The 23,933-nt window shown below is 38.2% G+C and overlaps 1 protein-coding gene across 5 annotated transcripts in view; it reads left to right on the top strand.

Annotated features, from left to right (window-relative positions):
- Stxbp5 (syntaxin binding protein 5) overlaps window positions 1-23,933 on the top strand; it is a 151,477-nt gene that overhangs the window by 71,835 nt on the left and 55,709 nt on the right. For all 5 annotated transcript variants that reach the window (XM_057763270.1, XM_057763275.1, XM_057763272.1 and 2 more), the window contains exons 10-15: window positions 9,995-10,149; window positions 11,213-11,285; window positions 16,825-16,972; window positions 17,183-17,250; window positions 17,521-17,561; window positions 23,595-23,815. In XM_057763270.1, the coding sequence (XP_057619253.1) occupies window positions 9,995-10,149; window positions 11,213-11,285; window positions 16,825-16,972; window positions 17,183-17,250; window positions 17,521-17,561; window positions 23,595-23,815 (706 nt within the window). The remainder of the gene's footprint in view (window positions 1-9,994; window positions 10,150-11,212; window positions 11,286-16,824; window positions 16,973-17,182; window positions 17,251-17,520; window positions 17,562-23,594; window positions 23,816-23,933) is intronic.

Here is a 23,933-nt window from a genome sequence, read left to right as displayed (position 1 = left end):
TGACACAGAGTTATCTGATTTCTTTTTGCTTGGATGTTCTTGTTTTTAAATACATGTGCCATAGGTGACTGATGAGTTTAGTGAGCTGCCCATGTATACACAGGTACCTTTTTCCTTAGGAAACCCTCAGTTCATCAGCATTTGTCACATTTGTCCTGTTACAAAAGAATTAAACTAGAAAAGAAAAGGAATAACAAAAGCAACAGTAGCAGAAGATAAACAAAGGAAACAGCCCAGAAAAAATGTCTGGATTTACATGCATCATAAAGTGAGTTCTTTAAATGTTGCAAACCAAGGAGCAAGCCCAGGCCACCGTCCTCTGTGCCCGCACCTGCTCGTTCTCATGACAATGCCGCTGCTTCAGTCCCCTTACTCAAGATGGCAGCGCTGCTTTCCTGTCACAGATTTGAAGGAAAAATTTAATATATGTAGGTAATTATTTAAATTATCTAATACGAGCAGTAGGATAGCATTTTAACTGTCTCCTTAAATTTCTTTTTTTTTTTTTACCCTGGATAGGAAATTGAATAAATTAAGGAAGTTTTTATTTTGTTGTGCTCCACAACTTTTGTCTTAGATTCGCTAGTGTAAGAACCCACTCCTGCCCGCCTAGAGCATCATTTGGTGCTGTCATAGCAAGCATGCAGTTTCATTTCCTGTTGGCAAACTCTGAGGCTTTCGGGGGAGCTGTCACCACACGTGCAGAGGTCCTGTTCATGTTCTTCTCTTCACCTAGAAGTCATTCTAGGGGTGAGGACCCTTCTCCTTTCCCTCTATCTCTGCATGTTTCTCTTTTTAGAATAATGGCCTCCGTGGCTGGCTTAGGGTCTCCAGAAATATGCTCTTGAGAGATGCAGGTTTCCATTCTAGGACTTACACATGACATTAGTAACGAAGTTACTTATTGAATGCTTGAATCCTCTTCAAGTATTAAACATCATTGAAGCATGAGGCATGAAACACAGCTATTTCAGTTTAAAGCCCCCCCCCATCCTACAGCCCTGTGTTAAGGACAGAAGCTAGGACCTTATGCATACTGAGTAGGTTCTCTGTTGCTGAGATGCATCCCCAGCCTCTGTCTGTCCAGATCCTAGCTTAGTGTTGCTGAATGTGAAGAGTTAGGAAACAAATATGGTTAGGTATAGGTGATATAGGTAGATTTATATAAAGTATAGGTACGTATGGACTCTTGATATTGCTATGAAATCTAGAAAGCATGGATTCTTCTTTTGATGCAATGAAGTTAGTGATAGTACAGATTAAGAAATAATTTATTTAACTAGTAGTTTATTTAAATATGGCACTACTTCATTAAGCAGCCGATTCTTATTAAAAGGAATAGCAAGGGGCTAGAAAGATAGCTGAGCAGTTAAGAGCACCTACAGCTCTTACAGATAGGACTTTGGTTTGGTACCCAGCAGTCATGTGTATTAAGTGCTGGTTCATAATGTCCAGGGGCTCTGACACCATCTTTTGGCCTGCACACAGACATAGGTACATACACACAAGTCCACCCCCCTTTAATTGTTAAAAAGTCAGGAGTCAAATGCTAATGAGACCTGCTCAAGTTATTTCTTTGAGAAAAAAGAGAGGTGGAGAGTTCTGTGGTGAATACATATCCATCATTAGCACGGGGGTGTTGGGTGTATATAAAAAGACCACTTAGCTATGCATCTTGCCTCCGCTGCTCTCATTGCTCAGTTGGGGTACCAGCTAGCTGTCTGTGCCTGTTTCATTATCTTTAAAGTGTGGCGGCGCAAATGAATGCAGACAGATTATATAGATATATACAGCTTTAATAAGGAAATAAACTTACAGGACCACAGGTTCCCGCGGTGTACCGGAAAAGCGGAGCAAAAGAAAAAGGCTGCTGGGCTCACGCCCCGCAGATTTATCCGTAAACATTAGCCCGAGGCGAACACGCCCCCAATGGGTGGGGCTATGTCCCTACATTAAAGTGGGACCCTTAATAAGGACCACCTCATATAACAGTTAGCAAAAAATGTAAGAATGTTCTAGCATGCTCTTCCCTTAACACTGTTTTATACCTCACTTAATACTGTCTCCAAGTAATATTTAATACTTCTGACAAACATCCAGAATGCAGGTTTCATTTTATCCAAAGTAGATGAACAAGTGGCAAGCCTGAGTGATTTTGTCACTCAGGAACTAATATTTGTCCCTAAGTTAATAATCACCTCAGCTGAGAAACACTGATTTGATTCAGTGATTAAAAAATATTTTTAAACATCAGATAATGGTGATCCACTTATGGGCTGCGAAAGTAATTGTGTTGGTTGTGACCATAAGTTTTTAATTGGTAAAGGACAATAGGAAGTAACAGAGTGTGTGCCTTTAGCAGTCGGCGTTAATCCCTGATACTCTGGTTCACATCATACATTTATATACTGAATCATAAAGAAAACTGCCCTTCTTAGAATGGGTTATGGTAAGAAAAAGACAGGAAGCCTCTGAATTAGTGTAAGTAATGGAAGCCTTGAATTGACACTTTTTTCAAATCCAGTACTCTGCTCACTAATTTGGAAGCTTTATGCTTGCAGTGTAACTTCTCCTGGAGTCACATCAGACTGCTTGCTGCTTTTGTTAATTCTTCGTTTTTTGAGGGGGAGTCTGTTACTTTATTTTCTGATATATGGCTAGAAAGCTATCTTCTAGATTGATTGCTGTTTCTAACATTAGAATATTTCATATACTAGTTATATAATATATGCCCAAGTTTGGGTCTTTCCCCAGGCCTCCCTCTAGCAATTTCAAGAGCTGCATTTTCCATGTCCCTCTTATATGCACACTTTAAAACTTACCTCTTTATCTGGTTGTTTGTTTTTTACTGATAAAATTGATATTAGATATTAACTCTTAATTTACAAACCATTTTTAATCCCTTTGGAAAATTTATTGGTTAAAGCTTTACCAAAATGGACACTTACTAAACTATGGGGGTACATTTAACCAGTACTAAAATGGATCAGATGTTGTTGGAGTTTAGAAAAAGGAACACGTACAGAAAGAATGACTCCCTGTCAGCTTGGAACCCTTTGAATCCAGTTCCCAAACACTGGTTTTGCACATGAGACACTAACTTCAAGGTACAAAGGAGAAGTCGGATCATTGAGATAAGAAAAAGGAGGAAGAGGGGTAGGGGGAACAGGAAGAGGTCAAGAAATAGCAATAGCAGGCCATTCAAACCTCATCAGTTTAAGGCTCAGCCATTTAAAGCACTGGCACTAACTTTGATGAACTGAGTTCAGTTCCCAAGCCCCACGTGGTAGAAGGAGAAAGCTAACTCCCACCAGTTGTTCTCTGACTTCCCGTGTTGCTCAAACACATATATGAGTAGATGGACACACAAAATAGATAAGTAAAATTTTTTTGATTTATTTATTTATTGTGAATACAATACTCTGCCTGTATGTGTACCTGCACCCCTGAAGAGGGCACCAGATCTCATTACAGATGGTTGTGAGCCACCATGTGGTTGCTGGGAATTGAACTCAGGACCTCTGGAAGAAGAGTCAGTCCTCTTAAGCGCTGAGCCATCTCTCCAGCCCCCGATAAATAAAATTTTAATAAAATATTGAAAACCCATGTCATTCCATCAAAAGTGAGCATTTGAGTTGAGTAGATACTTCTCAGAAGAAGAAACATAAATAACCAATATTTACTGAAAAAATGTTCACCATTTCTAGTCGTCAGAGAAATATAATTCAAACTGTTTTGAGGCTCCATCTTGCCCCAGTCAGAATGGCTATTACTAAGATATTTATAACAACAGATGCTGACAGGGATGTGGGAAAGGGTCCCTTGTATGCTTAATGTGGATGTAGACTTATATAACTAGAATATAAACTGGAAATCAGTACCAAATACTCAACTATATACCACTTTGGGATATATATCCAAAGAATGATAAATCAAAGAATAAAATTATGACAGTGTCAGGAGAATGGATGGAACTGGAGATTCTCATGGTAAATTAAAATACAAATAATGGAGAAAAGAAAGGGCTATTGAAACTGCAAAGTATAAAAAATGAAGATTTCGGGAAAGAGTCAGAGTGAAGCAGAAGTACAGACATAGAGAAGACATTCTTTCTTAAATACCATGAAGATTTTTGCGTGATGTGTCTCTCCAACAAAACAAATACTTCGCACATTGCATTGGCTACTTGTTGCTTTGACAGAATATCTGATAGAAACAACGTCACTTATCTTGGCTGACATCACAAGGCTATGCAGTCTATCATGGCAGGGAGCCTGACTGTGAGGGCAGCTCTGCCTGAGGCAGCAGGGCCATAAAATAGTGGTCATATCTTCTGCACCCCCAGGAAGCAGAGCCATCAGTGGTTATGCTTTGCTCAGGCCATGCTGTTTCCCACTCCAGGACCAGCACCTATAGAAGGGTGCCAGCCACAGGCAAGGTGAGCTTCCTGTCACAGTTAAGCCTCACTGCAAACACCCTTCCAGCCACACCCAGAGGTTTATCTTAAGATGTTATCACCCAGAGATGATTTTAAGTCCTCTCAAGTTGACAACCAAGCTCAACAGGCACAAGTTTGCCCTTGTTGGTTTTAAGACCAAAGATACCACTTTGAAGTCATAATCTTCCACCTCCGTTCATCTCTATGTAACACACATTTGGTTTGTTGGAAAATCTGCAAAGTGTTAATAGTTCCAATGTTGTTCAAAAATCTATATTCAGAGTCTGCTAGGACTCAGAAAATTCTCTCAAGTACCTTTCTTAAACAAAACAAAACCTCAGTATTTACGGTATACACTAATACAGAGTAAATGTCACTTCTGAAAGGAAGAATGGATGTGACCACAGTCACTTATCAAAGCCATAGCTCATATTTATTCATAAATCTATTTACTATTGTCACATGTAAATATAACTTTTTTTGATGCAAAATATCAGGGCATATATTTCCACCAGACCATCCAGGTTAAATATTAATAATTTGCACTAGAGACTGTTTGGTTCTCTCTGAAGTCAAATCATGCTTTCCATTTGGAATCAAGTATTGATGATTTCAAAGATTAGTAATGTATGCAATGAGTAATGTGGACAATGGCAGAACTGACAATGTAGCATTTCATGTCTGATTAATGAATGATAAAGTTAGGAGTACTATTGTGGGCCCATCCGCTAGTGTTTCCCCTGAAGCCCACTAGTTCTGCTGTAGAAGGACATCAGGTACCTGGACTGTGGTAGCATAGCAAGTAGCTCTGCTTTACATTGTGTGCGTACTTAAAATTATCTTTAGTAGCTTATAATTAAACAAAAATTATCAGAAACAGTTTATAGTTTAAACTGATAATTTGATGATTGCTTATTTACTTTTATTTTTAATTACTTTTAATAGTTTATAATTTAAGTAAACTATTCTTAAATGTTTATTCAGTAGTAGCTAGATGATTAATCCTAGCAGGCTGTCTGAAATCAGAGCAAGTTGGGACCACAGTGAAGGAATTAGCAGGATCAGAGAGCAGGGGGAAGGTGTGGAGACGCCGACAGTGAGAAGCAGGAGATTATAGGCGGTCAGTGCTTGTGTTCTTCTTTAGTATGTTTTAAGGCAAAGAATCATGTACTGCTTGACTCTAATTACTTGAGTTTCTGCAGCTTTAGTGTGAGTGTTGGTCTTGGCTTTTAGGACGAGGCATGTGGAAGCTCACTGGAGGCTTCTGTGTCATGTGCCTTCTCCACTCTGGTAATAAGTCCAAGGAGTCATGCCTCAGGCCAGTAATGAGAGCACTGGGCTTACTGTCAAAGTAAGGTTATCCTTTAGTCATAGTCAAAATGCCTTTCACAAAACCATTTTAAATTTATGTGTATTTGTGACCTAGGGCAGGATCTCTAATATCAGAGATTACAGAAGGAAAATAGATAAACTCTGGCAATTAAGGTAGAAAGAAGTGTGAGAAAAGTTCTTAGGAACATGCCAGAGAAGACTGCCTGCTGTATGGATAAATAAAGAAAGGCTTTTGGGACAGGAGAAATATTGGCTGAGCTGTTTTAAAACAGGATTTAACCAAATAAAGTGAATAACTTTCCAAATATTATATAAAGGCCACAGCCCAATAAATTGTGACTTGGAAAGTTGGTGGCTAATTCCATAGACACCAACAGAGTGCACAGTGTTTGCAGGATCAGAACCCTGCATCCCGTTACCATGAACACCTTGACTGTTGTTATGGCCCTTTGTTTCCTCAGACTAAACTGTCTCCTGATCTTTGTAATTTCCCTATTTGTTTTTCTTTTCTTTGTGTGTGAGTGGTTCACGTGGATGTATGGAAGTGAACCTGTGCACACAATCTCCTGGAACTGGAGTTACAGCTGGTTTTAAGTTGCCACGTGGGTGTTAGCAACTGAACCGAAGTCCTCTGGAAGGGCAGCCAGTGTCCTTAACTTCTGAGGCGTCTCCCCAGTCTTCATTGGTCATTTTTGATAGACAGTGTGTACCTCCTTCTCCCCACCAAACTAACTACTCCGAACAGCTAGTCTCTTTTCATTCTGGCCTCATCTCATCTGTCACCACCTTAGTGGCTTGGCCTGACAGCTTCAGCCAGCCCGTCTCTCCACTCTACTGATTTCTTCAGGGTGGGAACTGTGTGGCTAGACTGGATGTGAGAATACTTGTTTATCCCCCAAAACACAAATACTCAAAAATATTCGAGTCAGTGAACAGATGTTATCATGGAACTGCAGTAGGTGAGTCTTTGTGGACACCTAAAGTTGGTTCATTCGGTGAGGACAGCTTCTGACTGGAACACAGCTTACCCTAAAGCTACCTCAAGGGGCTTGGAGAGGTTCATAAAATGAAGAAAGCATGTGCACCAAATGATGGGCTTAGCTTCTTAAACAAATAGAAGACTTGCAAAGGGACATAGGGAGCTTCTGAATTAGGGTCTGGTTGACATCCGATGCCATTTGGAGACTGAGCTAACATTCTTCTGAAAGTCATAGAATAAAATTATGTCACTTCTAAGACTCCACATGACATCCGAAAGCCTAGCCTTTTCATTTAAGAAAGATCAAATCTTCTTCACCTCCATAATTCATATGTTACCTATAAATAATCTAGCTCATTAGACCTTTTATAAGTCCAAATGCCAGGTACAACTTTGAAATTTTACAGATTTTGGTATGTAGAGTTAAATCCTTGAAACTTGTCGTTATATTTGACTAGTTTATCCTGGTAAAGTGTTAATATTTTCTCTTAAGCTTAGGGTATAATGAACTTACTGTGAGTTTCATCGTAGCCACACTACAAATAGAGAAAAGGTATTGCTGTTAGGTTTAGCAAGCGTGCAGGGAAATGAAAATGACTGATGGCGAGTCAGTCGGCATTCCCTTCAACTGTTGTTGTTTTGTTTTTTTTTTAATTCACACCATTCTTTTCCTTCTGCTTCAGGAAAGAAATAGATCTCGCAGATCCACAGAACAAAAAAGTCACTTGTCTAATGAGGATAGTCTCAACTAATTGCCACAGTGTTATTTAAGGCTGTGAACTGATCACATAGCTCATTGGACTAAGGGTAGCTGTAGACGTTGTGCTGTAGCTCAGCTGTCCTCTGCTCATAGCGCCGGTGATGATGTCATTGTTCGGTTTTTGAAATTGGTTGCTTGTAAATAAATATTTACCTAACAGCCTTGAATAACACTTATAAAACCACCCAGGAGTCCCACTCGGTTGACATTTAAGGAATAGTTATTAACCAGTGAACTTTATAACTATTTTCAATTTAGTTGTAAGTTATAGGAGAGGCAAAGTAGCAGTGAGATAAATAAAGATAAATTTGATTTTATTCATTTTATGTGATAGGAAGTACAGGAAAATTAAATAGTATCTGTTACCATGATTATAACTATACAGTGATTAGGGCTTGAAACAATGGCTGTGGGAGCATGGTTTTACTCAAGATAAATCTTTGAAATTTGAGTTTTGGAATTTATCCAGAAAAATAATATTATCTAAATCATATTAATGATAAATATAAATAATATGTAAAAATGGTCATGAAGCATAGACTTTGTTTATTAATTCATTTGAAGGACAGTATAACATTTTTCTAGTGTCGTGGACACTGTTCAAGATACTGTTGTAGATAGAGCAACATAGTTAAAAAGGCTTCATGGAAGCTATATTTTGATGGAACAGACCATGAGCAAAATAAATTCATTTTAAATCATAAAAACTATAGGAAAATAAAGCAGCAGGAAGGTAGGATGCATGAGGGTATATTTTTACAATATTATCGTACATAGGAACATACACGCACAAACATACACATATATTTTTATTCCCCACGTTTTCTGTACTTTAAATAGGTACATAACTAAGAAAAAAATTCTTTATTTGCCCCAATACTTATATTTATTTATAAGGTATCTAACTAACTGCTTATCTAACTAACTAAATCTCAGTGAAATTTATTCTTGTTTACTATAAAATAATTTAAAATTTTTATTTTTATTTTTTTATTATTTGTGTATGTATTTTGGTGCATGCCCCAAAAGGGAACTATCACAGTGGACAATCATAATGATTTGCTAACATCAACAATTATAATGGGTAGCTCTTAGGGTTCTGTGGACAAGGAACTTCTTAATTACAGAATTGTCTGCAGGTTAGGTATGTCTTTGTGTCATGGATGTGGAATCCAGCATGCAGAGGTAAATGCTGGTGCTTGAACTCCAGACCTGGCCCTGTTACCATTACGTGTCGTTACGTGCTGCGTATGGTAGATGTGAAGACTTAGAAATCTCACACATGTGAAGAAAGTAGGATTTCACCATGAAAAAGAAATATTCCAGCCTTAATGTAAACATTTTTCTTTAAAACTAATGCATTGTAAATGAGGGGCTGGAGATCCAGATGAGCATGCTCTTTATTTTTTATTTTTATTTATTTATTTATTTTGGTTTTTTGAGACAGGGTTTCTCTGTGGTTTTGGAGCCTGTCCTGGAAGTAGCTTTTGTAGACCAGGCTGGTCTCGAACTCACAAAGATCCACCTGCCTCTGCCTCCCAAGTGCTGGGATTAAAGGTGTGTGCCACCACCGCCCAGCTGAGCATGCTCTTTAGAGAGCACAGGTTTGGTTCCCATGATTCACATCACTCCAGCTCCAGGGAATATGGCATTCTATTCTGGCCTCCTCAGGAACCTGCACTCATGCGTACTTTCCCACTGATACGCCTTTCATTGAATGTATAAATGAAGATATTTTTAAAAAGCACGTACATGATTTTGAATGATTTGCCTGCCACATATTAAATACTTCATACAAACAAATATCAAGTTAAGGCAAAGATATATACCCATATGGTAATATATGAAAAGATATATAGGTGCAGCTTTTAAAATATAGGTCTAGGTTCCAGACTCTAGATCAGTCATGTAGTTTTCATCATTACCAATATGGGGAGTGAGGTTAGGTGTCCCATGTTGTGGTTCTGGGAACGTAAGTATTAAAAAGGCAAGCCACAGCCCTCGCAGCTGTGCTAGGAAACATTAAGGCCTATAGGAAAATTTTTGAGTGACTCTTTTCCCAGTTGTTGAGTGGTTTGTAGCTAGTCCAATTCTTGATGCATCCTTGAAAGGGCAGTGTGTTATGTACCGCAGCTATCTGAAGCCATAAAACTTTCTGGGGAGCAGTTGTTGAGAAGGCTTATTAGGACTAAGGTAGAAAATGCACAGAAGTTTAGAGAAAACTTTATGGCAACTGTCCATAGGAAACAAAATAAGAACCAGGAGGAGGTCAAGGGGTCATGTGGATCATGCTCATTTTTATTGTAGTTTAATCTTTAGCAAACTAGGTTTGAGCTTAATCACGTTAAAAATTCCACATAGAATTCTTCCATTACGTGCTATATAAATTTTTAGATGATAATGTCACTGAATAAGTGGATGATACAGCAGAAAAGGTAGTGTCCACTCTAACATTTGTGATCCATGGTATTGTTTCTGTTTCCAGGGAACCTTTCATTATTTTGTCGGGGGGCTTGTCCTATGACACTGTGGGAAGAAGGCCTTGCTTAACCGTGATGCACGGGAAAAGCACGGCTGTGCTGGAAATGGACTATTCAATTGTTGACTTTCTCACTCTCTGTGAAACACCATACCCAAATGGTAAGACTCACTCTTCATAAATATTAATATTCAAAAAAGACATATGCTGTCTTAAGTAGTTTCCACATACTAATGTCCTAATGCTTTAAGGGAAGATTTCCTTCTGCCATAACATGGCCAATTTTATTTCATCTCTTTTTTTCAATACACTTTATCTCGTCTGTATTGTACATTAATATTAAATACCTTCCTAAAGTAGACACTGCCCATATTAAGTATTTTCAATTTTGTGGCACAGTAGTGCATCCTACTAGCTATATTTCTCCAGAGAAATGGAGACCATGTAGGTTTGTGTGTGTTATATGAAGGACTTGGTTGGGGTGAATAACAGTCTAGAAATTCCAGAGTGAGTTCAAGTCATGGTTCGGGAACTTTGGGGAGGGATTGTGGGTTTAAACCTCACTCAGAAGTATGCCTTTGAAGGAAAGCTGTCTTTGCCTTTAAGGCCTTCACCTGATAGGTTTAGGCCAGCCAGCCCAGCCGTTCAGAGAAAACACTTTCTTCAGTTTACCAGATCAAATGTTAGTCATTTCTAAAAGGTTCCTTCGTGACAGCATCTAGACTAGTACTGGTCAGGTAGTTAGGGACACTGAAGCATAGACAAGTTAACGCAGAGAATGAACTCAAATGTGTATCTTTTCATTTCATTTGGATCTCTCTGAAGTTTAAAGATGTAATGAATACATTTTATAAACTAAGAGACACATATTAACATTTGAAAAAGATAACAGAACTCTGTCAGTTTATCTGAGAGTCCATAATGGAATTGGTCAGGATTAAATTGTGGTTTTGATACCTTTGCCACTTCCCTGAAATAAGTAATGTCATAGAAGCTTCTTTGATGTTCTTGTCTTACTCTTATATGCAAGAATTTTGAATGGGTTATTTTGTAAATGTATCTCATTCAAGACATATAAATTGTACGAACTATCCTGGGCTCATCAGAATGCTAAACACTCAGAAACTGGAACAAGAAAAAGAAGCCAGAAACGCCCATTATCTGTGACTGCCCTCTTGTGTCTGTAAAGCAACCAACTGGTCATTCATTACTCTCATATTTTAGATTTTCAAGAACCATATGCTGTGGTTGTTCTTCTGGAAAAGGATTTAGTACTGATAGACCTTGCACAAAATGGGTAAGAACACTGGGTGAGCAATTCTATTACTATGTGTGTGTGTCGGGGGGAATAAAACCTATAGGATCTTTTAGCATGCCATTGGCTATTACTTTCCTTTGAAAACTTCATATTTCCATACATGATCTCTTTTCAGTGCTCCAGATTCACATTTCTATAATCCTAAATTTATTTATTATAATGAATCTAATAGATTTTTGTTTCTTATTTTCCTTTTATTGAAAATAGATGTTTCCCCCTGTGTTAATATATCCTGATTACAGTTTCCCCTGCCTCGGCTCTCACTTTCTCCCCTCTTCATCTCCCATCCAGATCCTCTCCCTTTCTGTCTCTAATTAAAAAATAAACAGTCTTTTCAGGGAAATAATAAAATATAATAAGAAAAAACAAAATCTGACACATTGGAATTGGACAAAACAAACAGAAGGATAAGAACCCAAGAGAAGGCAAAAGAAAGAGACCCACTTACTCACACACTCAAGAATCCCATATAAAACACTAACTGAAAGTCATAGTTTATTCACAAAGGACCTGTAGGGTAAAAAGAGAAAAAAATACACAAATAAAATAAAAAATAAGTTAAAATTAATAGACACGAACAATGGAATAAAACAAAGACCAAAAAAGAAAACCCCACAAAAAAAAAAAAAAAAAAAAAAGGTCCTGGCGGTGGTGGCGCACGCCTTTAATCCCAGCACTCGGGAGGCAGAAGCAGGCGGATCTCTGTGAGTTCGAGACCAGCCTGGTCTACAGAGCTAGTTCCAGGACAGGCTCCAAAACCACAGAGAAACCCTGTCTCGAAAAAAAAAAACAAAACAAAAAAAAAAAACAAAACAAAACAAAAAAAAAAACCCAACACGTCATTATGAGACAGAGATACTGATGAGCTTGTTTTCTGAGGCCTTCGGCTCAGTTGCAGGTATTCATAACTGGTGATGGCTTCTGTGTTAGTGGTGGGCGCCTGGTCCATTTTCCTTGCAGCTCCGGGACCTCATGTGGTGTAGAGCTGCGCAAGCCGTGTGTGCCTGCCCCCCCCCTCCATGTGTGCATCAGTCATGTTGGTTTAGAGGGCCTTGTTTCCTTGGTGTCCTGCATTCCCTCGGGCTCTTTAACACTTTCTGCCTCTTCTTCCGTGGGGTTCCCTGAGACCTGAGGGGAGGAGCTTGGTGGAGACAACCCATTTAGGGCTCGGTGAGGTCTCTCATTTTCTGCATAGTGTCTGCCTATGGGTCTGTGTGTTTCTTTCCACCTGCTGCAGGAGGAAGCTTCTCTGATGATGGCTAAGCAAGACACTCATCTATGAATACATAAGAATGTCACTAAGAATAATTTTATTGCTACTTTTTTATAGACTATACTAAGAATAATTTTATTGCTACTTTTTTTATAGACTAGCATTATTTGATTTTACACTAGGTCCTTGGACTATGTGGTCTCAATACTGAGTATGAGTTCCAATTTGTGCAGTGGGCCTTCAGTCCAATCAGATGCTGATTGGTTATTTCCTACCCCTTTGCCACCACTGCCCTTGTGTGGTTTGCAGGCAGGACCGATTGTAGACCAGAGGGCTCGTGGCTGGTTGCTGTTTATGGTTTCCCTCTGGTAGCCTGCAGAGTATCTTCCAGTACCAAAGGCGTTAGCACAGAGAGGTGAGGGCTCTGTGTAGGCACCAGTTCAGCTTCTTCATGGTCAATGACTCTGCGGCGGGGAGGGTCAAAGTTTCTAGAATTTCTTACATTTCAGCTTCATGCTAAAGCCATACACCACAAGCCTGTCCAAAATGGGCCATCCCAGTGTCTCTCTGATGAACTCTTTAGCTTGTTCCCTCCGTTCAGTCTGTGTGATGTCTGGTGCAGGTCCCTGTCAGCTTAGCTGTAACCTATGCCATGACCCTTATTACTCTAAGTTAAACCTTTGTTTGCTATTCTTGTTTTACCTTCTCTGCCTGCTGATATAAAAAGACTGTGGTGGTGTTTCTCACCTGCTCTCTTCCTGTCTCCCCATAGTGGCCTTAATTTATGCGATAACAACTTATATATTTTTGAGACAGAGTTTCTCTGTGTAACTTTGGAGCTTGTCCTGGAACTCGTTCTGCAGACCAGGCTGGCCTTGACTCACTGACATCCACCTGCCTCCCTAGTAGTGGGATTGAAGGTGTGTACCACCACTGACTGGCCAGCTGCTTGATTTTTTTTCTTTATTTTTTAAAAATTTGTTATTTATTTTTTTTTCATTTTACATACCAATCATAGTTCCCCTTCTCTCCCCTCCTCCACTGCTCTCTCCCACCTTCCTCTAACACAACCCCCCATCCACTCCTCAGAAAGGATAAGGCCTCCCATGGGGAATCTACAAAGTCAAGCATATCAAGTTGACACAAGACCAAACTCCTTCCCCCTGTATCTAGACTAAGCAAGGTATCTCTTCTTAGGGAATGGACTCCAAAAAGCCAGGTCATGCATCGGGGATAAATCCTGGTCCCACTGCCAGTGGCCCCACAGACTACCCAAGCAACAGAACTGTCACTCACATTCAGAGGGCTTAATTACGTCCTATGCAGGATCCCCAGCTGTCAGTGCAGAGTCAGTGAGCACTGCTAGCTCAGGTCAGCTGTCTCTGTGTGTTTCCCCATCATGATCTTCACCCTTTGTTCATATAATCCCTCCTCCCTCTCTTTGACTGTATTCAGCCCAGTGCTTTGCTGTGGATCTCTGCATTTGCTTCTATCAGTTACTGGATGAAGGTTCTATGATAACAGTTAGGGTGGTCATCAATCTGATTACAGGGGAAGGCCAGTTTAGGCACCCTGTCTACTATTGCTTGGAGTCTTAGCTGGGGTCATCCTTGTGGATTCCTGGGAGTTTCTCTAGCACCAGGTTTCTCCCTTATGCTATAGTGGCTCCCTCTATCAAGAGATCTCTTTTCCTTGCTCTCCCTTTGTTCCTCCCCCAACTCAACCACCTTCGCAGTACCCTTTACTCCCATCCCCCACCGAGTGTGCCCAATTTAATCAGGAGATGTTACCTATTTCCCCTCCTAGGGACATCCATGCATGTCTCTCTTAGTGTCCTTCTTGTTACCGACCTACCAGGTTTGTAGCCTGGTTATCATTTTCTTTACATCTAATATCCACTTATGAATGAGTACTTATCATATTTGTCTTTCTGGGTCTGGGATACCTTACTCAGGATGGATTTACCTGAAAATTTCTAGATGTCATTGTTTTTGACCGCTGTGTAGTACTCCATTTTATTAATGTACAATATTTTCTTTATCCATTCTTCGGGTGAAGGGTATCTAGGTCGTTTCTAGGTTCTGGCTATTACGAATAATCCAACAGCTTGATGTTTAACATACCTTATGTTTCATATCTTCCCCTACACAATTTCTGGCAGCTGGGACTCTTTGCTTATTTCAGTGTCGTTAAAATCCACACAGTTTTCACCATGTGCTTTATGACTTTCCTAAATTATAGACATGCCTGTCTATTCTGTAAATCCCTAGACCCCATCTCAGTTCTTTGTAACAGCTTCTAATATTCACTATATTCATACACTGTGATATCCAGTGATATTCTCTGAGCTATGAATGGAACCACTATATTACTTATTTTCTCCTGAAAAATAATCATTGAGCATAGCTTCCTTGGAGTTTGCATCCATCATTCACAGTTACCCCTGGGCCAAGGGGATTTTGCCCCCCTCCCAGGGGACTATTTGACTGTGTCCAGATAGACATTTTATTAGGTGGAATGCTACTGGCATCTAGTGGATAAAAGACAAATATACTTCAAACATCCACAGTACTTGGGACATCTTCCCAAGTAGAGGCTTCTGTAGATGTGGACAGTACCAAGGCTGGAAATCTAATGTGTGGGAGTGGTGCTGTTTACCTGGTGATTTTTTAAAGACAATACTGACTGCATTTCACAGTAGTTATCTGTTACTTATAGCAATATTTTGTAAGTTTTATTTGTTTTTTTTAAAAAAAACAGACCATTTGAAAAATAATTCTATATGACGGTTCTAGAAAAATGTTATTAATGTACTTATCTTCATTTTTTCATCTATTAGGTAAGTTGTTTTAATAGCAGAATTTGTTGCATGTGCTCTGTACTGAGATATTAAGTCAAGAAAAAATATTACTTAAGTCAAATGGGACAAGATGCTTTATTTTTGCAGAACTGTCAGTTAAATGTGTAACATACTAAGTCCTTAGAGCTAACAGACAGGTTTATGATGAAGAAAAAAAAGCTATTTTTTAATCACTGCTCTTTTTGTGTGTCTATCATCTTTTGTTTGGGGATAAAGGTGGAGATAATTGGACTCATTTTATAGTTTATAAAGGTTTTTTATTTTCCCTGAACTATCACTTATTTAGTATTATTAGAAGTAGTATTAATAAATCTAATATATACTGACTATTAATTTTTTACTTTTTAAGTATCTCAGCTAGTGCCTAGGTTTTTTCCAGATATTTTAAAGAAACTAATCACATTCTAAGCGACATTGCTGTGCTTTTAGTTTTAGACACATTACTATGTGTCTAGACAGAATTTTACTCTAACTTCATGACTGAAGAAGCATTTTTTGCTTATCTTGATAAATTAATTACATAACCAAAAAACAAGGGAACCTTATGACTCAACTGTAATGTTCCTGGCTTCATATCTCAAAAACTGTGAAAAGTAAAGTTATAATTTAGACTTTTACTGAACTAATATGTGTTCGCTTTTTGCCAGTGTCTCAAGCTGCCTGAGAGAAAACTCTTCAGAGAGAAAGTCTTTATTTCTCCATCAGTGTTTGAAAGGGTTCAGCCCCTTGCTGTGGGCTCACATTGGTGCTGGCAACACTTTACCTTTGCAGGAAGGAAGGCCTAAGCAGAGTTGTTAGGCTCACAAGCTCCCCACAGCTAGAGAGCAGGGGACGTGTATTGACGCTAACCCATCAGAGTGAGTCTTCCGCCTTTAATTAGTCCTCTCTGGAAATGGCCTCAGATAGACCCAGAGACATGCTCTGCAGTTACTCCCTCAGTTCAGTGAATTAATTCGTGTTTAAAACAAAACAGCTTTCTGGGTCTGATATTGGAAGAGGTATCACATTGATGGAGAAAAAAGAGAATTGAAATTTATGTGAGGTTTACAGCAGAAGGGTGAGGTATTTGATCTGTGATGCAGGTAGTCTGTTGATTTCTCAGCAGTTTGAGTTCTGCCTCAGCTACTGCCTAGCTGACACATTAAGCTTTTTTTTTTTTTAAGGAAAATGTACCATAGTTGGGTGTAAGAAGCACATAAAACAAATACATATGTAGCATGCATTTTTGTGTGTAGTAGTTATATATAGGTACAACCATTGTTTTTCTGTTTATTGGTGATAAAAGATCATCTTCTGTAATAAAACTCATAAATGTTTTTTCATACTTACATAAAGTAAATCAGTGTAATCTTAGTAGAATGTATAGTAATGTCTTCATGGTTGTGTTACATTGTCACAGATTACAATGTGTAATGGTTTTCTTTTTCCTGTTCCTGTTGTTAAAGATACCCTATATTTGAGAATCCCTACCCTTTGAGCATACACGAGTCCCCTGTTACATGTTGTGAATATTTTGCTGATTGTCCTGTGGACCTCATTCCTGCACTTTATTCTGTTGGAGCTAGACAGAAACGTCAAGGCTACAGCAAAAAGGTACCAAACCTGAGTTCACTGTTTAATGTAACATAGTATCATTTTAAATTTCTCACCTTGAGGGAACACTGTTAGCTTTTTGGGATATCATTTTTAGGAGTAAATTATGTGTACTATGTTAATACCTATATAATATACCTATACATTGTATGCTACATATCTACTATATAGAATATATATTTTGAAGACAATTTCCAATTTTTTTTATAGGAATGGCCCATCAATGGAGGTAATTGGGGCTTGGGTGCTCAAAGTTACCCAGAAATAATTATTACAGGGTAAGTGAAAGTATATTTTTGCCAATTAAGTCACTAATTGCTAATATGCTTCTTAGGACAGTTTGAATTTTAACTTATTAGGTAAGTAAAGCATCCCTCAGTGTTACAGTATAATGAAAAGCAAGTTACTGGTGAGATGTGCTGACTCCCAGCGGTTTCTACCTTTACCCATCCTTGGGAACGAGTGTGCTGACAAGTAACAATGTAACTGGTTTTCTGTGTTGTTTTTTTCCTTTTTCATCACATTTTTCTCTCCTTTCTTGGTCCTAGGCATGCTGATGGGTCAGTTAAGTTCTGGGATGCTTCTGCAAGTAAGTGCTTTGAATATTTAACTGTTGGTCATGTTTCATTGCCTTTGCCCTTATACATGTTGATTTAAATAATTGTACAAACAACATTAGACTTGAAAGTACTAGATTATCAGCTCAATATTGAATTATCAAATATGTGAGTTGAGAATTTTGAAGAATACAGATATGTCAATGTTATTAGTAAACCAAATAATAATTTTCAATGGTGTTCCAATCTCTTCAAATATCTTCAGAACTCCTCTTTAAAAGTCAAAAATAGACATGAAAGTATATTTCAAATTAGAAAATGCTTCTATCCAGTTCTAAACTACTATCACAAAAGATTATATTGTCCTTATGAACAGACCTTGTGATTAGATAGTAGTAAAGAGGGAAGAGACACCTTTAGAGATCGGAGACCATTTATAGCAAGGATTTATGGAAATCACCTAACTCAGGAGAGCTGGTGCTTTTTAGGAATGTTTGATAATACTGGTGCCTTTTGGGAGAAAGTTTATATAGAGACTGTCATTTCAGGGAATAAATATGTTCTCCATATTTTACAGTAAAGATTTTGCTCCAATTTCCTTTTGAAGTTTTTCTTTAGGCTATCTAAATCCTTTGTAATGGTGGAAATGTCTGAATATATAATATACTGGAAAGTAGATAGAGAAATGAAAATATGATTTAGGTAAATATAGGCTTTTTTCATAACATGATAATTAGCTGTTATATTTGGTTTTTAAGATTTGACAGATGTTTTTCATATTACATTTTGGTTATATTCTTTACCCTTCCTCAGCTCTGCCCAGATCCTGCCTGCCTCCCAATGCATCTAAAACTTCATGCCCCCTCTCCAAAAATTTTAGAAAGTAATAAAATCAAAACAAAAAAAGTACCAAAACAAAAAGCATCCCGCGCGCACGCGCACACACACACACACACACACACACACACACACACACACACAAAATGGAGTCATTTTATATTGGCCAAATATTCCTGGGGCTACCCTGGAGCGTGGTTGATTTGTCACTACTGGAGAATACTGCTTTTCTCTTTCCCAGCATGTAACAGTTGGGAATAACTTTTGGTGAGGGTTGGATTTTGTGTCTGCTTTCCTTCTCCACGCTGGGACTTTGTCTGGTTTGAACCTGTGCAGTTCTTATGTTTGCTGTCATAGTCTCTGTGAGTTCATGTGTGCGTCAGCACCTTAAGCCTCGACGGAGAGATTTGAGACAGCACTCACCTCCAGGGCTAAGTGCTAAAGTCTTTGACTCTACACATCGTCCAATTGTGGGTCTCTCTGTTAATTACCATCTAATGCAGGAAGATGCATCTCTAATCAGAGATGGGCACAGCGCTGGCCTATGGGTGGAACAGCGTGTCGTTCTGAGTCACCTTCCTGTGTCACCTTACCAGTAGAGCAGTCGTATCTCCTTCCCTAGGCCCATGTCCTAGCCAGTCTCGGGTTCTTGACCAATTTAGCAGTGTCGGGTATGGGCTCTGTGTCATCAAGTAGGCTTAAATCCAATTAAAAAAAAAGTGGTTGATTCCTTTCCAGCTCTTTGTGCCACTATTGCACCAGGGTGCTTTGCAGGCAGTCGCTGTAGGTCACAGAGTTTGTAGCTCAGTGATAGTTTCTCTTCCTTGGAAGTTCTTCTCTTCCCATCTTTGCCCCTTAACAACTGCCTGCCTTCTATGGGAGTTGAGTTTTGTGCTGGATGATGGATATGGATATATTTTCATTCTTCTCCATGTAACTATGTACTTTGACCAGCACCATTTGTTGAAGTTGCTGTCTTTTCTCCAGTGTACAACTTTGACTTCTTTGTAAAAGTTCTGGTATCTGTAGGTGTGTGGACTTATATCTTGATCTTTAATTTTATTTCTTGTCAACATGTCTGATTTTTATGGCAATACCATGCTGTTTTTATTACTATAGCTCCGCTATACAGTGTGAAATCAATGGTGGTGGTACCTAGAAGTTCTCTTATTATTCCAAATTATTTTAATCCAGGTAGTGGCTACCTATGTCTTGAGTTCCAGCTTTCCAAAGTCAGAGGCATGTACATCTCTGTAGACCAGCTTGGTCTACAGAGTGAGTTCCAGAATAGCTAGGACTATATAGACAGACCCTGTTTGAAAAAACAAGCAACAACAACCAACAAAATAGAATTATTTTAGTTATCCTGGGCATTTTATGTTTCTACATAAAATGTAGAAATTTGTTTGTTTTTGGTTTTTGAGGGTTTTGTCTGTTTATTTATTTATTCCAAATTCTGTGAAGAATTGTGAGAATTTTGATGGGAATTACATTGAATCTAGATAGCTTTTGGTATGATAGCCATTTTCACAATATTAATCTTCCTGACCCATGAGCATGGGAGGTCTTTCCATATTCTGATATTGTTTTCAACTTTATTCTTCAGTATCTTACACTTTTTATTATTCAAGTCTTTCACTTGTTTGGTTAGAGCTATTCCAAGTTTTTTTGTTTTGTTTTGGGTGTTTTTTGTTTGCTTGTTTTGAGGTGATTGTGAAACGTACTATTTCCCTGATTTCTTCACTGTCTGTCATTTGTGTATAGGAAAGCTGTGTGTGTGTGTGTGTGTGTGTGTGTGTGTGTGTGTGTGAATTTTGTATCCTGATACTTTGTTGAAAGTGTTTATAGAAGTTTCCTGGTGGGGTTTTTAGGGTCTGTTGTGTATAAATCAATACGTCTGAAAATAAAGATGCCTTTACTTTCCCTTTCCTGTGCGCATCTCTTTATGCTCTCCTTCAGGTGTCTTACTGCGAGCAAGACTTTGAGGACTATATGAAATAGCTATGAAAAGAATATCCTTGTCTTGTTTCTGATTTTAGAGGAATTGCTTTGAGTTTTTCTACATTTAGAATGATGTTGGCTATAGGCTTGCTCTAAATTGACTTTATTGTGCTGAGGTTTGTTCCATTATCCTGAGTCTCTCCAGGACTTTTATCATGAAAGGTTTGGTCAAGAACTTATCTCCATCTAATAAAATGATTGTGCAGTTTTGTCTTCTAGTCTTGTTTATGTGGTGGATTACTTGTTAATCTTGTTGAGCCATCACTGCTTCTCTGGAATGAAGCCAGTTTGTACATGGTGGATAATCATCATTTGATGTGTTCTTGTATTCAGCTTCGAAGTATTTTATTGACATTTTTGGAATATATGTTTGAAAGGGGAGTTGGTCTTTTTTTATGTTGTTGGGTCTTTATATGGTTTTGGTATGAGAGTAATAATGGCTTTGTAAAACAAACGGGGAAGTATTTCTTCAGTTTTTATCTAGTGGAATAATCTGAGTAGTAATGGCATTAGCTTCTCTTTGAAGGTCGTTAGAATACTGAACTGAACCATCTATACCCAGGCTTTTTTTGGTTGAGAATCTTTTAATACTGCTTCAGTTTCTCTATGGATTATGAATCTGTATAAATCATTTATTTTATTTTAATTTTAGTGGATCATATGTATCTAGAAATTCATCAATTTCTTTAAGGTATTTTAGGTTGATGGAGAAGAGATTTTTAACTTATGTCCTTAAGGTTCTCTAAATTTCCTCAGTAATTCCTCCATTTTGACATCTGATTTTATTAATTTGGATCTTCCCTGTGTGTCTTTTGTTTTATTTGGCTAGAAGTTTGTTGATTTTCTCAAATATCCAGATCTTTGTTTCCTTGATTTTTTTGTATTGGGTTTGTTTGTTTCTTGTTCATTGATTTCCTCCCTTGTTTGATAATTTATTTCTTGTCATCTGAGTACTATTACTTCTTGTTTTTCTTAAAACTTTCAAGTGTGTCATAAATAAGATATTAATATGCAGTTTCTGCCGGCTGTTGGTATGGCATTTAGCTCTGTCTTAGTGTTATGAACATCCTTCTTAGAACCAGTGTCATTGTTCCCATGAGCTTGGGTGTGCTGTGTTCTTACATTCATTCAGTTATAAAATGTTTGTAATTTCCTACTTGATTTCGTTCTTTACCCAGTTTTCATTCAGTAATAAAGTGTTCAATTTCCATGGGTCCGTTTACTCCCTGCCGCTTCTTTTGTTGTTACGGTGCAGCTGTGATCCATGGTGTTCAAGGAGGATGCAAGTGCTATTTCTGTTTCCCTGTGTCTCTTAAAACTTGCTTTGTATCCTAACATGTGGTCAGTTTTGGAGAAATATCCATGGGCTGCTGAGAAGAAAGTAGATTCTTTAGCGCTTGAATGAAATATTCTGAAGGTGTCTGTTAAGTCCAGTTGATTTCTGACAACAGTTTGCTCCAGCGTTTCCCTACTTAATTTTTGACCCGTCCGTTGGCAAGAGAAGGATGTTGAAGTCGTCTGCTATCTCTTTCTGGGATCACCATGTGATTGTTATCTACAGTGGTGCTTCTGAACTTGTGTGTGGTGTAGAAGTGTTTAGACTCGCAATAGCTCTTAGTGAAGTGTTCCTTTAATGCATATGTAGTGTCCTTCCCTAGCTCATTTTAAGCACATTTTCTGGGAATACCTTTTCTGTCCTTTTACCCTGAGTAGATTTCTGTCCTTGATGGTGAGGTATATCTCTAGAATGCATCAAAAAGATGGATCATGTTTCTAATCCAGTCTGCTAGTCTGGATTATTAGGAATCAAGATCACTAATATTGAAATTTTTCAGTGACATATCTGTACGTTCCTGATACTTTGTTGCGGTGGTATCAGTGTTTTTTGCCCCGCTTTTGATGAATTACTCTAGGACAGTTTATTCCTTGTGTTCTCTTAGATACAGTAATCCTCTTTAGACTGACGTTGTTTTTGTAGTGATTGTGTAGCGCTGGATTGATGAGCAGCAATCCCTTAAACTGCTTTTATCGTGAGGTTTTTTTTTTTTCTTCATCAGTTGTGATTGGTAGTTTGGGTGGGTATGGTAGTCTAGTCTGGCATCTGTAGTCTTTCAGAGCTTATACAAAATCTTTCTGATTTTCAGAGTCTTCCTTGAGAGTCAGGTGTTATTTCCATGTGCGTGCCTTTATGTTACTTGCTTTTTTTCCCTTAAAAAATTTAATATTCTTTCTTTGTTCTATACATTTATTATTTTGTTATTATGTGTTATGGAGAATTTCTTTTCTGGCACTGTCTATCTTGTATTCAGTATGTTTCTTTAACTTTATAGGTATCTCTTTCTTTAGACTGGGTAACTTTGCTTTTATGAATTTGTTAAATAATACTTTCTAAGTCTTTGACCTGGATATCCTCTCCCATCATTATCCCAGTAATTTGTAGATTGGGTCTTTGCATGGTGTCCCAAATTGCCTGGATGGTCTGTTCGTGATTTTTTTTTTTTTATTTAACTGACCTACCCAGTTCTTCTACCTTGTTTTCAAGACTTGAAATTCTCTTATTCCATGTCTTCTAAGCTATAGGTGAGACTTTTGTTTGACTTCCTGAGTTTGATTCCAGTTTGCCTCTCCTTTAGTTTTCCTATTTCTTTATTAAATTCTACTTTCATTTCTTGAACTATTTCCATTGTCTCATCAATTGTCTGTTTATATGTTCAGTCTTCATTGGGGCATTCATTCCATTCCTTTTTAATGTGCTTACACATTTTCATGACTGCTATTTTTAAGTCTTTGTGTTGTATTTTAGCTAAGTTAGTTTTCTGGGTTCTTGTTACAGTAGGTTTGCTGCCTTGTGAAAGAGCCAGGTTCCCATGGTTGCTATCATTATCATGGTTCTTCATCCTTGGGATTTTGCACTGGAATCTAAGTAGCTACGGTTATGATGGTTAGAGTATTTCTTGTAGATATCTGCTCTTATCTTTGCTGGGTGCTTGTTCCAGTCTTTGCTTGCTGTTTCCCAGTCTGATTTCTAGCCAAGTGTGGCATCTGGGGTGGGGGGTAAATCCCAGCCAAGTATGGGAGCTGTTGGTCCCTGGTAGAGAGAGATTTATGGGTTGGCAGGGGGTCACAAAAAATGGATCTGCACAAGGAATAACTGCAAGGGCTGGCAGAGAAGAACTAGCATTTTCTTTTTAATTTTCAGCTAAAATTTATAATATACTTTCTCCTAGTAACTCTACAAGTACTATATAAATTAAAAACGTCTAAAGTATTTGAAAAGTCAAGAAATAAAGATGACAGACCAAACACGGACATTGTAGATGAAGATCCATACGCCATTCAGATCATCTCCTGGTGCCCAGAGAGCAGAATGCTGTGCATAGCTGGAGTGTCAGCTCATGTCATCGTCTATAGATTCAGCAAACAGGAAGTAGTTACAGAAGTCATTCCGGTAATCACCTCTTCACTATTTTCCTTGTCAGTTGTTTGATATTTTTAAGCTTTTAAAAATTATTTAGTAAACAATTTTCTTGTACATAAAAATGTGAAAGCACCTTAGTATTTATGCC

This window comes from Chionomys nivalis, chromosome 2 (genome assembly GCF_950005125.1).
Source record: "Chionomys nivalis chromosome 2, mChiNiv1.1, whole genome shotgun sequence".
NCBI lineage: Eukaryota > Metazoa > Chordata > Mammalia > Rodentia > Cricetidae > Chionomys > Chionomys nivalis.
This window is presented reverse-complemented; position numbering and strand designations above follow the sequence as displayed.